The following is a 16,684-nucleotide window of genomic DNA, read 5'->3' on the forward strand; positions in this document are numbered from 1 at the left end:
CGGAGCATTCTATGATGGGGAGCAAAATATGACACTACACCGTCACTGAAGCAGCTGACGGCGGGCCTTTACCGCGCATGCGCCAATTCCGTGATATTAACGGCGCATGCGCAGGATGATAATTTAAAGTGGAGGGCCACCCTGAAAAAAATTAAATATTAAAAATGAAAAAAATATATAAAAAAAAAAATGAAAAAATTTTTTTTTTTTACTTACCAGAAATGCCTGTTGCTAGGCACATAATCCTAATCTTCCTCTTCCTCCTCCGCGGAGATCTTCCTTCTTCTCCCCTCCTCCGCATTGTCTTCTGGGTAATGGGTCGCGCTGTGTTTTGGGAACTGTGTGTCCCAGAACACAGCGCGTCCCATTCACAAAGCGCTGCGTGACTCGCGCATGCGCAGTAGGAAACGGGCAGTGAAGCCGTAAGGCTCCACTGCCTGTTTCCCTTAGAAGGAATGGCGGCGCCGAGAGCCGAGGGACGGGTCGGCCTCGGGCGCCGACATCGCGGGCGCCCTGGACAGGTAAGTGTGCTTATTAAGTCAGCAGCTACAATGTTTGCAGCTGTTGACTTTTAATTTTTTTTTTTTTAAAAGGCCCTCCTCTTTAAGCGGTGGATAAAAATTCTACACTCAAGTGGGCGTGACTTGCGGGCGGGCGGAGCTGAACAGATGCTTAGAACGTCAGAAGCAGCCCCGCCCACCCCACTAACATGCCCCTGAATCGCGCATGCACGGGATCTTTGTTTACTGTTGAGAAAAATTATGGCTTCAGCTGCTATTAACAGCAATCGCGCATGCGCGGGATCTTTGTTCACAGGTCGAGAAAAATTATGCACTCAAGCACATTCTTATTGGTGCTGAAAATTGATAGACTCGGGCGGGCAATGGCTTTATTATATCATCGGCAGCACCAATATGTAGTGTATTTATTAAATCAGCAGAATATGGGCACAATATCTGCGTTTGGGGCACAATGTCTGCGTTTGGGGACAGTGTGTGCGTTTGGGGCACAATGTCTGCGTTTGGGGACAGTGTGTGCTTTTGGGGCACAATGTCTGCATTTGGGCACAGTGTCTGTGTTTGGGGCACAATGTCTGCGTTTGGGGACAGTGTGTGCGTTTGGGGACAGTGTCTGCGTTTGGGGCACAATGTCTGCGATTGGGGACAGTGTGTGCGTTTGGGGACAGTGTCTGCGTTTGGGCACAGTGGCTGCGTTTGGAATGATCACAGCCGATTGCGTGGTAAACGGCCAATGGCTGTTTACCAGCATCAGTGGCGAGCAGTGTTCCCGGTGTTGTAAAATTTCCTGCGACTTATGAAAACATCTCACCCCGTCACTTCCGGTGCGGCTCAGTCACTGAAACAGCTGACAGCGGGCCTTTACTGCGCATGCGCCAATTCCCTGACATTTACAGCGCATGCGCAGTATATTTATTTTCACGGTGGAGAAAAATTCTAGCCTCAAGTGGGCGGAGACTTGCGGGTGGGCGGGCGGAGCTGAACAGATGGTTAGAACGTCAGCAGCAGCCCCACCCACCCCACGATTTTCTTCACTGGTCAAGAAAAATTATGGCTTCAAGCTTTATTAGTGCATGCGCAAGATATTTGTTCAGCGGTCGACCAAAATTATGGACTCAAGCGGGCGGAGACTTGCTGGGAGGGAGAGATAGAGCGGAGCTTGGAGAGGGGGGCGGAGCTTGGAGAGGGGGCAGGGCCCCGTACATAGCACTGACTACATATACAGTACATTGTTCTGCCAATAAATATGCCTCACTGTGCCCCACAAACTCCGCCTCACTGTGCCCAGAAATCGCCACCTCACTGCGCCCAAAAAATGCCGCCTCACTGTGCCCAGAAATCGCCGTCTCACTGTGCCCAGATTTCGCCGCCTCACTGCGACCAGAAATCGCGACCTCACTGCGGCAAAAAAATGCCGCCTCACTGTGCCCAGAAATCGCCGCCTCACTGTGCCCAGCAAACGCCACCTCACTGTGCCCAGAAATCGCCACCTCACTGCGCCCAAAAAATGCCGCCTCACTGCGACCAGAAATCGCCGCCTCACTGCGCCCAGCAAACGCCACCTCACTGCGCCCAGAAATCGCCACCTCACTGTGCCCAGCAAACGCCACCTCACTGTGCCCAGAAATCGCCACCTCACTGCGCCCAGCAAACGCCTCACTGCACCCAAACATGCCGCCTCACTGCACCCAAAAATGCCGCCTCACTGCGCCCAGCAAATGCCTCACTGTGCCTAAAAAATGCCACCTCACTGTGCCCAGCAAATGCCTCACTGTGCCCAAAAAATGCCCCTCACTGTGCCCAGCAAACGCCTCACTGTTCCCAACAAACGCCTCACTGCGCCCAAAAAATGCCGCCTCACTGTGCCCAGCAAACGCCTCACTGTGCCCAGCGAACACCGCCTTAACGTGCCCAGCAAACGCTGGCTCACTGTGCCCATCAAACGCAACCACTGTGCCCATAAATTGCCGCCACTGTGCTATCAAACACAGCCACTGTACCCATCAATTGCTGCCAGATTGTCAAGCCGTAGCTGTGATCCCTGGGGATATGCTGATCACCCATGTGCGCTGCTGGAGGGAGCCCAGACGGGCATAAATGAGGGACCTGCATGTTATGGTAAGTGAGACCATCCCATATCCCACTCCATCTTTCCCGAGAACAGGGACCCCCTTCCATGTGCACATGTTCCGACCATCTCTTGTACCATGTCTGTAGCCTCTAGCCACCTCCTGTGTCCTGTCTGCAATCTCTGACTATCTCTTGTCTTTTAACGTGTCTGCAGTCTCTTAGGGGGAGTCTGGAGAGGAATCAAGAGTGAGAGCACCCCCAGGATTGGGATTACGGGAGGAGTCAAATGTGAATGGACTGTGGAGAAGAGACTATAGAATAAAAACCAGAACAACCAACCTGGAGCCGTCTAACTGAGCCCTGCACGCTGCACTGGAGAGGAGGTCAGTGACAAGAGGGTCGGTCTTAAATATAAAGGTTTCCCATCATCTCATTAACACCCCCCCCCCCCTAGTGTATTCACTCTGCGGAAGGTGGTCTCTGGTCACCAGAGTCCCCCCCCCATATAACATTTCCCGGCATTCCCCTTTACATCAGAGTCCACAGGATTCTTCCCCAAGGCAAAGAAAAATGCTACAGATCATGATCTAAGGAGGAACTCTGATGTAAGGGGTGCTCTGGTCACCAGAGATCACCTTATATCAGAGTCCACTGCATTCCCATTTACATCAGAGTTCCCACTTACATCAGGGTCTGCAGCATTGCCCTTTGCATCAGGGTTCGCAGAGTTCCCCCTGTTAGATTAGAAGGGATGGAGGCCCAGGGACATGTCCAGAGTACATAGAGGATACATGGGATAGATTAGAAGGGATGGAGGCCCAGAGACATGTCCAGAGTACACAGAGGATACATGGGTTAGATTAGAAGGGATGGAGGCCCAGAGACATGTCCAGAGTACACAGAGGATACATGGGATAGATTAGAAGGGATGGAGGCCCAGAGACATGTCCAGAGTACACAGAGGATACATGGGTTAGATTAGAAGGGATGGAGGCCTAGAGACATGTCCAGAGTACACAGAGGATACATGGGATAGATTAGAAGGGATGAAGGCCCAGAGACATGTCCAGAGTACACAGAGGATACATGGGATAGATTAGAAGGGATGGAGGCCCAGGGACATGTCCAGAGTACACAGAGGATACATGGGATAGATTAGAAGGGATGGAGGCCCAGAGACATGTCCAGAGTACACAGAGGATACATGGGTTAGATTAGAAGGGATGAAGGCCCAGAGACATGTCCAGAGTACACAGAGGATACATGGGATAGATTAGAAGGGATGGAGGCCCAGAGACATGTCCAGAGAACACAGAGGATACATGGGATAGATTAGAAGGGATGGAGGCCCAGAGACATGTCCAGAGAACACAGAGGATACATGGGATAGATTAGAAGGGATGGAGGCCCAGGGACATGTCCAGAGTACACAGAGGATACATGGGTTAGATTAGAAGGGATGAAGGCCCAGAGACATGTCCAGAGTACACAGAGGATACATGGGATAGATTAGAAGGGATGGAGGCCCAGAGACATGTCCAGAGAACACAGAGGATACATGGGTTAGATTAGAAGGGATGAAGGCCCAGAGACATGTCCAGAGTACACAGAGGATACATGGGATAGATTAGAAGGGATGGAGGCCCAGAGACATGTCCAGAGTACACAGAGGATACATGGGTTAGATTAGAAGGGATGAAGGCCCAGAGACATGTCCAGAGTACACAGAGGATACATGGGATAGATTAGAAGGGATGGAGGCCCAGAGACATGTCCAGAGTACACAGAGGATACCGGTACATGGGTTAGATTAGAAGGGATGGAGGCCCAGAGACATGTCCAGAGTACACAGAGGATACATGGGATAGATTAGAAGGGATGAAGGCCCAGAGACATGTCCAGAGTACACAGAGTAAATTGTTTTTTTTTTTAACCCTCACTTTGTTTCTCCCCTTTTTTTATCTTGACTTTGTTTCCTTTTTTATTTCTTGTCCCGTCTTCACTTATCCAATATCTCTCACTCAGTGTTTTTATTCTCACTGGGTATTTTTATGTATGGTCACTATCACCGTTTATGAATATCTTTCACAATCGTCCAACTGTGATAACACACCTGTATCTCACACAGGGTCACCACTTGTGAAGGGTTTTGGGGTTGTAATGTTTAAATTAGTGAGCTCAATACCAATGTCTCCATACATTTAGATATCGGCTTGTGTCGGGGTCAATACCCCTCCCAGTTACCAGGGGAGGCTTCCCCGGTATGTCTGAGCTACCCTGAGGCTAAGGCGTTTGGGTAAGACTCTGCTAAATTTTGATATGTATTGTACAGTTGTTTTTTTCTCCATTTTTTCTATGTCGTTACTGAAGGTTACTTCATACAGCTTTTATTGATCTAACTGTGATTTATGTATATATCTCTAGATGCATGTATTTCCTGAAGAAGCTGAAAAGCGAAACTAGTCGAAATACTACACCTTCCCCATGAGTTATTGATATGTTGCATTGCAAAATGTTTTTATATTTAAATAAACGATAAAACCTTTTGTTATATATTTTCCCCTTTTTCATTTTTTCATTTTATATAAACGTTTAATGTGCACCGCAATAGTCCCCCTGCTCGCATTCTCTCTTGATGTTTCTGGGTGGAGGCCAGAATTTTCAAATACTTATTCCACATTAAAATCTTTGTACAATCAGTTTTAGATTTACCAAAACGATGCAGTAAGAGGACCTACCTACACTGTCCAATCAATAGGCATCCAGTCAGGCAGGCATTTACACTACATACTTGTTTAGTAGAGCTAAAGGTGATTGTATAATCAAATGTGTAGCAAGTTTGTAACAACCAATCAGGGTTTACTTCCTCTTTAAGCGGTGAGCGCTTAGATCTTTTCTTTCTACCCATGACCTGGCGTCCTTGCTGAGATCTAAGGAGACGACAGAGAAGTTTATGGTCCGTGTTAACACTTTTGATACCTGCTTGCATAACCACCTGTTTGCACAGGGGTCCATGCCATAAGGTGAGAGTGATTAGTTAGACTGGAGGTGAAGGGATTGTCACGCTACTGTGGGAAAAAAAATGACTTACGTCAGTGCTGTAGTTTGAATTTAAAACTTATTTATGTGAACTGTGAAGTTAAGTCATGGATTGTGGAAATGATCTAGTGTTGGGTGATTGTATATAGTGTATACCATATTTACCACTGACTAATGCAGAGTTGCAATGCAAGGAGATCAGCTAAAAGTAGTTGGATCTGTATGTGCGTTATAATGAATCAAAAGTAGTTGATTAATCGATTTAAAAAAACCGAATTAATCGAACACGAAAATGTTAATCAGTAACAGCCCTACTTTTAATATAAGTTTTTATTATTATCTATGTTAATGACTTTGATATTATTTTATTATTTTTTCCAACTTCCCAACCCTCCTATTTAGGTTTTTGCACTTATATTGCTCTTTCCTTCTTTCTTCAGGAAGTCCAGACTTTCGCAAAAACTTCCTTAAAATTCATGTCATGTCATCTCTTGCTTACGATCATCCACTCTTACCTATAAGTATGTTTCTATGTTCTTTTCATTATACAATGCATGTGTATACTTGTGTTCTCTAGAAAAGATGTTTATGTTTTCAAATATAAAATGCAGTCAGGAATACAAAGACCATACGATAGGTTCCTATATCAGATACAGAATAATTTTTTCTCCTGCTGTCTGTCGCCATCTGGTGGAGGCCAGTTGAGCTACAGTTAAAACAGAGATGTGGATTTGCATTATATGACATAGACAGAGTGCATATTACTATTTCATTGTTTAGGGAGACACGTCATCCTTCTGTTTTTATAACCCTAAGCACACCTGGCACTGAACGTGCGTCTTCATGTAATCCATCTTGCACATTATTATGAGAGGTCAGTAATGAGAACACACAGGGATACTTTATGCAATATACATTTATTTTCCAGATCTCATCCCACTTCTGACACACAAAGCTGCTATGCAAATTTGTAACTTCCTATCTTCCTATGCATCTTCCTTTAGGTAGACACATGGCTAAGAAACATGGATATAGTATGCCACGTGTAAACTTCACAGTTCTAGACCAAGTTCATATTCCATTCAGAGGGGGGGGATTGGAACAAAACCCTGTTACAACGCGAAATGCGTTGGTTCAGATACCCAAATGCTACCACTCCGCTCCGCAGTCCGGCAGACAATACGGCCATATTGAAATGAATGGACTTTCCCGCACAGAGAAAAGTCCGTTCATTTTGAGTGCGTCTCCAGGTAAAAGGGACTAGCGAAGGAAGTCAATGTCGCTGCCTTCGGCAGCGAAATTGACACGTCGCTGGCCCTGTCACCTGGTATGGACTTAAAGGGGAAGCCCTACGCTGAAAAAACAACGTGGAGGTCCCCCCCAGGTCCATATCAGACCCTTATCTGTGCATGCAGCCAGGAAAGGGGGTGGGGATGAGCGAGCCTGAGCCGTACCAGGCCGCGTGCCCTCAACGTGGGGGAGTGCTTTGGGGAAAGGGGGGCCCTGCGGCCCCCCCACCCCAAAGCACCTTGTCCCCATGTTGATGAGGACAAGGGCCTCTTCCCGACAACCCTGGCGTTGTCGGGGTCTGCGGGCAGGGGGCTTATCGGAATCTGGGAGCCTTTAATAAGGGGGCTCCCACACACAATCTTGGACTCCTTTGCATGTTGGTGGGCTGTAATAGGCTTATGGACTTTTGTCAGCATCGATAGAGTTGCATTTTGCTTTTCTGTATTTTGTAACATGTAAGTTTCTTGACATTTTTTTAGTTTGTTTGTTTTTTTGTCTAATGCCCTGCACACACGGTCGGAAATCCCGATGGAAAAACTCTATAATCGGACGGATCATATTGTCGGAAAATCTGATCGTGTGTGGGCTCTATCTGACTTTTCCCATCGGAAATTCAGACGGAAAAAATTTGACAGCAGGATCTAAAATTTTCCGACAAAAATCCGATCTGACTTTTTCCGATCGTTTGTAGAGAATTGCCACGCATGCTCAGATTAAATTAGGAGACCAAAGCTATTGGCTACTAGCCTCTACGTAGTCCTGTCATACGCAACGAACGTCACCGCGTTCCCAACGATCGGATTTTCGGACAACTTTGCAGACGGATTTTGTGGTCGGAATGTCCGACCTTGTGTACGGGGGCTTACAGTATATATTCTTTACTATAATGTGAATTCATTGTTTGTGATAAATTGTATATATTCTATGAACTTATTTTGCACTTTCATATTCCAGAAGTGGCAAAATTGTCCCTGATGAAGATTGCTGTTATTTATAACTATGGAAACGCGTTGAACACCCACTCATGGATGACTCTCATTTATGTAGTGAAATTTTACCACATCTGTCATTTTTATGTTTATATAATTGTGTCAGTTTCAGTGTTTATATGTTATCAATAAATTGAATATTTTTCTTTTCAAATATTACTTTTTATATATTTTTTGAATAATTGCCTTAAAAAAATCCCACATTTGAGGTTTTTCCTTTAATTAAGCTGCTGTGTTTATTGACATACTCAGAGCAACCACCACTTGACACACAAAAAAAATGGATGTTAAACCCCCGTTCACACTGAATGCGGCTTTGAAATCACGCCGCAGTACAGTGCAATTTTATCTACAGCTTCCTGACATCCGTACGATTTCATGTAATGTAAGTCGCACCTGAAATCCTGAAACATAGTGCCAAAACTATTTTTTTCAAATTGCGCTACTTGAAATCGCACGTATTGACAATGCAATAGAAAGACATTAGATGCGACATCCGGTGCGATTTGTAAATTGCATGTTGCACCTGATGTCACACCAGTGTGAACGGGGGGCCTAAGAGACATAAGATTTGCTGACAGTGCAGTCACATCTATAGAATACGTACAAACAAGGCCAAGGATAAATTCAAGGGAAAAACAAAGCTTAAAGAGGTTGTAAAGTGAATTTTTTTTTTTTTTAAATAACAAACATGTTATACTTACCTCCACTGTGCAGATCGTTTTGCACAGAGTGGCCCCGAACCTGCACTTCTCGGGTCCCTCGGCGGCTGTCTCTGCTTCCTCCCTCAGATGCTTCTCACGTTCATGCGAGCTCCCTCGCATGGTGAGAAGCATCTGCGGGCGCGCTCCCGTGATACAGCCGGCGGCTATAGCCGCTCGCTGTATCACACGGCCCCGCCCCGGCGCTCCGCGTCAGTGGATGTGATTGACAGCAGCACGAGCCAATGGCTACGCTGCTTTCCATCCATCCACTCCAGCCAATCAGCGGCCAGGCTGAACGGTGGAAAGGACATCGGGGGACGAGCGTGGGGCTTTCCAGGGGTGAGTTAAGTAAAACGGGGGGGCTGGGGGCGCCGGCAGTGTCAGATGTTTTTTCACCTTAATGCATAGAATGCATTAAGGTGAAAAAACATTTACCTTTACAACCCCTTTAACTTAACACCAGCCCACAGATGACCAAATAACCTGTCTAACAGTATGCGTTAAAAGCAGGGGTTTAGTCTGCACACATTTGCGAATGCATGCGTAAGCCACAGAGCCTTGTCAAGGCTTTATCAATAGAATACTCCTGAAGATTGCTATCCACTTAAAGCAGAACTTCAGTCATTTGTTCAACTTTCCATCTATTAAATCTTCTGCCCTTGTTGTTTTTGGATAGTAAAACTTTTTTTTGTCAGTAAATACCTTATACAGTCTACTTTCTGTTTCTTGTCTGGTTATTAGCCTAGGCTTATGAAATCATGCACAGCTCTCTCTCTCACTCTAGTGAGAGTTTGCACCCTGTGTAATAACTGCACAAGTCCCTTTAAAGGAACAAGAGCATACTGGACACCCAGCGAGAGCACAATGGCAGCAAAGGTGCCCAGTGTGTCCCTGGACCATATATACACCAGGGCCGTCTCTAAGGCAGGGCAAAAGGGGCAGCTTCCCTGGGCCCTGTCATTGTTGTGGGGTCCAAAACAGCTGCCACATACTTGCCAACTATACAGGTTTAAATGACCTTGTCCCTTGAAGTTTTCTTCCTGTGCTGTGTCCCAATATCTCAGTGTGAAGTGCTGATACTAATGCTGCCCAGCTCTGCCCTTTTGTTGTGTGCAGATGACTCACCTGTAGACCCTGTGTTTACATGTAAATAACCGGCATGCCCATGTAAATAGCAGGGAACAAGAGTAAATAGAGGCTGGTGGCATTGATATGTAAATATAGGCGGCATTCCTATGTATATCATGCTCCCCTGCTGTGAGGAGGTGATGAGCTAGGACCTCTAGCAACTAATCAGTGAGCAGTAATGATATGCTGTAACTGCTGGCAACCAATCGCAATTGCTGCCTGATCTGATACGGAAAACTGATTTTAAGTCAAGCTGCTATTTATTGTATGTCTCAGAGTAGGTGGAGCGGGAAATTGCTTGGGGGGGCCCGAAGAAAAATTTTGCCCAGGGTCCAATCTATATTAAAGACGGCCCTGATATACACAAACAGTAACAAAAAACTGGCCACACTCATAACTGGTCTTCACAGTAAGGAGCACATGGAGGACATATAAATGCAAGACAAAAACGATTCCATAGCTCAACTCGCCAATCAGTCTGCTGACCAACCAAATGAACCTGTCTAACCGTCTGTTAAAAACAGGGGTTTAGTTAGCACACATTTGAAAACGCATGTGAAAGCTGCAAGGCCTGGTCACGGCACCCTGTGCTGCTTGCAGTCCTAACACTACAAATTCATAAGTGTCTCCACAGTGGAACCACATGCATGGAATGGATAGATGTGGGACAGGTGAGCCTGGAGGCTGCCCAAGCCCCCTTAACCACTTGACCACTGGGCACTTCAACCCCCTACCTAACCATAAAAAACAATGAACTACCGGCGCAAAAAGGAAATTCCAATCTCTGTTAGTTTGCTGCAACCTGGTATAAAAATGTCACTCTGTGAACAATTTTAATTTCAACATATGTATCAAACGTGAGTTGCGCTATTTCAATTTCACACTGTTTTACGTTATTTTACAAACCCCACAAAGTGCCGTGCATATATAAAAAAACCTCCCTAAAAAATGTTATTAAATCTTACAAAAGTACTATATACCAATATAAGTCAAACATATACAAAACATTGGCACCACTGCAGATCTACCCACTTAACCCCGTGTGGGGGAGATTTGCCACCCCTGCTGTGGTGTCAAATAATTAAAGTGCAATACAACTCCTCAAACGACAAAGAATTATATTATAGGTCAAAACAATCAAAGAAATTAATCACAGGGTACTATGAATATCCCAAGTGAGCGATCACTCCAATGCTGATCAACTCCTCCTAAATTAAGGTGCTTCTTATATATAAAGTGCTTCTTGTATTCACCACCACCAGTTGAAATGGCCACTCACCAGATCAAATCTGTGTATGCGCCTTTAGTTCATTTAGGATAAACACTCCTTTTAGGGGTTCCACCAACTGCCTCTCCAAACAGGAAATAGAAACCTCTCGTGCTAATTTTTCTCACAAAAATAAATAAGAGACCATCATAGTGCAGTATATCAAACAAGTTTATTAAAAAGTTTTAAAATGACAAGATTTACACTCACATGTGCTTGTGCCTAAGCCGGCACCAAGCATGTCCAGCCGTGTATGTGGGGATATGGGTTAAAATCTGTCCCTATACTCCCGGTTCCCTCTGCGTTCCACGGTAATCTAGTGCGTTCCGGACTTCTCCCTCGTACAACGGAAATAGTAAACGGAGATCCCAGCTCTACGCATTTCGCAAGGTTTGTTGCGTCATCAGGAAGCTGCCCCTTCCTAACCAGACCAATTTTTAGCTTTCGGTGCTCTCACACTTTGAATGACAATTACTCAGTCATGCAACACTGTACCCATATGAAATGTTTGTCCTTTTTTTCACACAAAGAGAGCTTTCTTTTGGTGGTATTTAATCACCGCTGTTTTTTTTTTATTTGTTGCGCTATTAACCACTTAAACCCCGGACTAATTTGCAGCCAAAGGACCAGGCCCCTTTTTGCAATTCGGCACCGACAACTGCACGGTCTTGCGACGTAGCTCCCAAACAAATTTGGCGTCCCTTTTTTCCCCACAAATAGAGCTTTCTTTTGGTGGTATTTGATCACCTCTGCAGTTTTTATTTTTTGCTGTATAAACAAAAGAAGAGCGACAATTTTGAAAAAAATGCAATATTTTTTACTTTTTGCTATAATAAATATCCCCAAAAAAATATATAAAAAAAACATTTTTTTCCTCAGTTTAGGCCGATACGTATTCTACATATTTTTGGTAAAAAAAAAATTTAAAAAATCGCAATTAGTGATTATTTACTGGTTTGCGCAAAAGTTATAGCGTTTACAAAATAGGCGATATTTTTATAGCAATTTTATTAATATTTTTTTTTACTAGTAATGGTGGTGATTTTTATTGTGAGTGCGACATTATGGCGGACACAGAGGACATTTTTGGGACCATTGTCATTTATACAGCAATCAATGCTATTTAAATGCATTGATTCCTGTGTAAATTACACTGGCAGTGAAGGAGTTAACCACTAGGGGGCAGTGTAGTATGTGTTTTTTTTATTGTAGGGGGCGTGGCCTGGTATGTGACATCACTGATCGTCATTCCCTATAAAAGGTAAGAGACGATCGGTGACAGCCACACAGGGAAGCACGGGGAGAGGTTTGTTTACACAGACCTCGCCTTGTTCTTCAGCTCTGTGACGCGATCGCGGGACACCAGCGGCAATCGGGTCCGCTGGTCCCGTGGCCATGGTCACGGAGCACGGGACCAGCGGCGCGCTCCCGACCCACGGCTGGGCACTTAAAGAATCACGTACCAGTACGTGATTATGCCCAGCCGTGCCATTCTGCCGACGTATATCGGCGTGAGGCAGTCCTTAAGTGGTTAATCAAAAAAGACTGAAAATTCTGTAAAAAAAAAAAAAATTTATTGCAGAGTATTGGCAGAGTATTGGCGAGTATTGGCGAGTATTGGCAGAGTATTGCACAGTGTTGCAGAGTATTGGCAGAGTATTGCACAGAATGGGCAGAGTACTGAAGATTATTGGCACTGAGCAGCGCTGTGGGCACTTCACATCCAGCCCACAGCCCTGCTGCCACCTCTCCCCCTTTCCCCTCTCACTGTACCGATCGTTATGACGTTACGCCGGCTTGTTTACAAGTGATCACTCCGTCATTTTGACCATGGACGTCCATCCTGAATAAGCCGACCGCGCTGTAGCCGTCTTTCAGCTATGGCCCGGTCAGCATGTTGTTAAAGGAACAAGAGCACACTGGACACCCATACATTCCTACAGATGATGGTGTGCAGATAGTTTGCTCCGATCGCTGGCCGTACAACCCCATCTCTGCAGCCAGGTTCTAAGCTTCCTCCCCTTTCCCACCCTCCCTTCTCTTTACCCCCCTTCCCCCCCCAATTCTCTGCCTCCTCACTTTCTTTTCCTCTTTTTTTCCTTTTCTCTTTCTTCTTTTCCTTTTGCCCTTTTTTCTCCCTTTTTTCCTCCCCCCCTTTTTCTTTATTTCTATTTTTATATTTATTATTAGTATTATTTTTATATTTATTTTTATAAATTTTATCTTTACTTTATCAGCCTAGATGGGTGTGGCCAGCGGCACTGCAGCACCCCGTTACTTGGTCACCGCGGGTGCATCACGCATGGGTGACCGGCGATGACTGCTGTAATCTGAGCTGACCTGCAAACATTTACCCCCACACAGGCGCCGATCTGTGTCGGGCCAGGGTTCGCCAACGTCATGCGTCTCCACGGCATTGGTGGCCCCCCGGCACTACAGCGTCTCCATTGCCTGGTTACTGCCGCAGCATCGCGCATGCGCGATCACTGTTGTGATGTGCAACCACTGATCCCTGCATTGGCGCAGATCAATATCAAACTATGTTGATGTCAAGATAAATAAATCAGTGATTCAGCTGAATAGCCTACCTGAAAAGCAAACAATGGTAACAATAAAACATTAACTCAATAAAACGAAAAAGAAAGAGTAAAAAATATATGCCAAAGCATGGATGCAATCTGCCCCAAATGTTAGGGGCAAATTGCCCACCACCCCCCCGCCCCCATGCTTCGGCATATATGCTCTTTTTTTTTTTAACCTGTGGTGGTGAAATCACCTACAGCGCTGGAGTCAAAACATTAACTCAATAAAACAATCTGGGCCAAAAGAAAGAGTAAAAAATATATGCCGAATCATGGGGGCAATCAGCCCCTAATGTTAGGGGCAAATCGCCCACCACCCACCCCCCCATGCTTCGGCATATATGCTCTTTTTTTTTAACCTGTAGTGGTGAAATCACCTACAGCGCTGGAGTCAAAACATTAACTCAATAAAACAATCTGTGCCAAAAAAAAAGAGTAAAAAATGTATGCCGAAGCATGGGGGCAATCAGCCCCTAATGTTAGGGGCAATCAGCCCCTAATGTTAGGGGAAAATCGCCCACCACCCCCCCCCCCCCCCATGCTTTGGCATATATGCTCTTTTTTTTTTTAAACCTGTGGTGGTGAAATCACCTACAGCGCTGGAGTCAAAACATTAACTCAATAAAACAATCTGTGCCAAAAAAAAGAGTAAAAAATATATGCCGAATCATGGGGGCAATCAGCCCCTAATGTTAGGGGCAATCAGCCCCTAATGTTAGGGGCAAATCGCCCTCCACCCACCCCCCCATGCTTCGGCATATATGCTCTTTTTTTTAACCTGTAGTGGTGAATGACTCCACTCTCTGCTCAAGTTGGTGATAACCGTCTTGCAGGCCCTGGACTGCCTGGGTAAGGGCGGAGATCTGTTGGCACAAGGCTTCCAAAGGTGAGGCCCCCCTGTCGGACCCCCCTTTCTCTCTATCCCCCTTTCTCACCCCCTCTCTCTAACCCCCCTCTCTCTCTAAACCCCTTTTACACTCCCTCTCTCTTTCACCCCCTCTCTCTCTCACCCCCCTCACTCTCACTACCTCTCTCACCCCACTCCTCAACCCCTCTCTCACCTCCCTTTCCCACTCCCTCTCTCTCTCCATCTCTTACCCCACCCCTCAACGCCTCTCTCTATCACCCCCTTCTTTCTCTCTCACTCCACTCTTCCCTCTCACCCCCCTTCTCTCTCAAACCCCTCTTTCTCTCTCACTCCTTCTCACTTCACCCCCCCTTTCATTCTCTCTCACCCCCCCCCGCTCAACCCTCCCTTTTATGTTCTATCTTCTCCAGCCAGTCCCTCTTTGCTCTCATTCTCTCCTCCCTTCTTCCCATTCTCTTTATTCCCTCTTCCTTTCCTCATTTTGCTTCTCTCACGCCCGGTCTTCTTTTGCTCTCTGTTCTCTCGCCCTCTTTGCTCTGACTCTCTCCTCCCTGACCTTCTCCTCTTCTCGTATCCTTATTTCTCTCCTCCTCTCTTCTGTTGGCATCTGTCTCTCCCTCTCCCTCTTTGTTCTCACCCGCTGCTCCCGTTTTTTCTCCTCCTCTGTTACCCTTTTTTCTCTCATCCTTTCCTCTTCTCCCTTCTCTCTATCCTTGATAATCTTAGCCCACTCCTCCCTGAATGCGGTTATGTCTCTCTCCTTAGCTCTTCTTAACCGCCTTGCTCTCTCTTCCCTTGTCAATTTAAACCAGAACAGATCTTCCTGCTTGTCTTCCCATCTGCCGCCACAGAAACATGAGCAAGGGCGCTGTGGAAAAGAAAAGAAATTGATTAGATTATATAACACACAAGTATCACCATTCAGCTACATCACAGACAGTCTGTCACTTCTGCACTACTTGACATTCATTTATGATATATATGTTTCCCCAAAAATGGCAGTTTTTATAAGCTAGTATCCTCCATAGAAGAGGTCGGCTTGATAGGTGGCTGGGAATCATTTGGTCTACAATATACAAACCCTTTTTATATGTTCAGCCAGTGTCATGAGTTTAGTACTTTTAGGAGTATAAATGCCAAAGGGAGGATATTACTATGGGCCCTGAGGGAAGTTGTGACTGACCCCCCCCCCCCCCCAGAAGTTTAATTTTAAAGGGTACTTACTTTTTTCATGAACCTCCACAAAGGTCCTACAAAACAACCCAGAAGTGCGCATGGGTGTATACAATGGCACTGACAACATGTCTGCTCGGCCTCTTCACTGTTGTCTTTCTCTTCCTCTTTCTGCTCGGCCTCTTCGCTGTTGTCTTTCTCTTCCTCTTTCTGCTCGGCCTCTTCGCTGTTGTCTTTCTCTTCCTCTTTCTGCTCAGCCTCTTCGCTGTTGTCTTTCTCTTCCTCTTTCTGCTCGGCCTCTTCACTGTTGTCTTTCTCTTCTTCTTCTGTCTGGTTTACTTTGGTCTTTTTCCTTTGTTTTGCAGGCTCCCAGATGTTTTTCACATGCCACACATGTGTTTGCTTTACCTCCTCTTCATCGGCGACCTCATAGTGCCATTGAATCTTCAGGTCTTCCAGCTCACATGGCTGGAATTCCATACATTTAATGTTGGTCTCTTTCATGGCCTTAAATTCCACCTCTCCGGCCTGTTCCTTAAGGACCCATTCGTCCTCTTCCATTTTCAGCCACTCTTCTCTTTCCTGGCTTGTCCTCTTGTCCTCTTTTCTTTGCATGTTTCTAAAGGCGCATTGGCAGCCAATTATGAAACCACACTGTGGAATAGAAGAAGAAAGAACTCATTAGTTGATATAACACACTAGTATCACCTTTCAGCTACATTAGACAGCCTGTCACTTATGCACTACTTATCAGTTTAGGACTTTGTCCTTTATGGTTTATGCGTTTCCCCAAAAATTATAATTTTATCAGGAAAATGTCTCTATAGAAGAGGTCAGCCTGATAGGTGGTCGGGAATTCGGTGTACAGTATAGGAACCCTTTCTATATGTTCAGCCAGTGTCATTACTTTGGTACTTTTAGGAGAATAAATGGCGGGGGGGGGATTACTTTACTAAGAGCCCTGAGGGAATTTGGAGGGGTCCTTAATGGGACACCCTGACCAGACTGAATGACCACTGTTGAGAAAGCTAGAAAACATTTCTTAATTACTATTCA

General features: G+C 45.6%; 1 protein-coding gene and 1 long non-coding RNA gene across 2 annotated transcripts; one reads left to right on the forward strand and one right to left on the reverse strand.

Annotated features, from left to right (window-relative positions):
- The first annotated feature begins 5,498 nt into the window (after positions 1-5,498).
- Positions 5,499-8,025, forward strand: LOC143990035 (uncharacterized). Its single transcript, XR_013277119.1, has 3 exons — positions 5,499-5,611; positions 6,068-6,148; positions 7,872-8,025. It is a non-coding gene; the product is annotated as an uncharacterized LOC143990035 (long non-coding RNA).
- A 6,824-nt stretch (positions 8,026-14,849) lies between these two features.
- LOC143990036 (uncharacterized) lies at positions 14,850-16,268 on the reverse strand. Its single transcript, XM_077490267.1, has 2 exons — positions 15,680-16,268; positions 14,850-15,323 (listed from the first exon to the last, which is right to left on the reverse strand). The coding sequence occupies exons 1-2, from the start codon at positions 16,241-16,243 to the stop codon at positions 14,946-14,948; spliced, it is 942 nt and encodes a 313-aa protein (XP_077346393.1). The 5' UTR covers positions 16,244-16,268; the 3' UTR covers positions 14,850-14,945.
- Positions 16,269-16,684: the final 416 nt, after the last annotated feature.

This window comes from Lithobates pipiens, unplaced genomic scaffold, assembly GCF_037356315.1.
Source record: "Lithobates pipiens isolate NorthernLeopardFrog02 unplaced genomic scaffold, aLitPip1_a1.2 Scaffold_18, whole genome shotgun sequence".
NCBI classification, from domain to species: domain Eukaryota; kingdom Metazoa; phylum Chordata; class Amphibia; order Anura; family Ranidae; genus Lithobates; species Lithobates pipiens.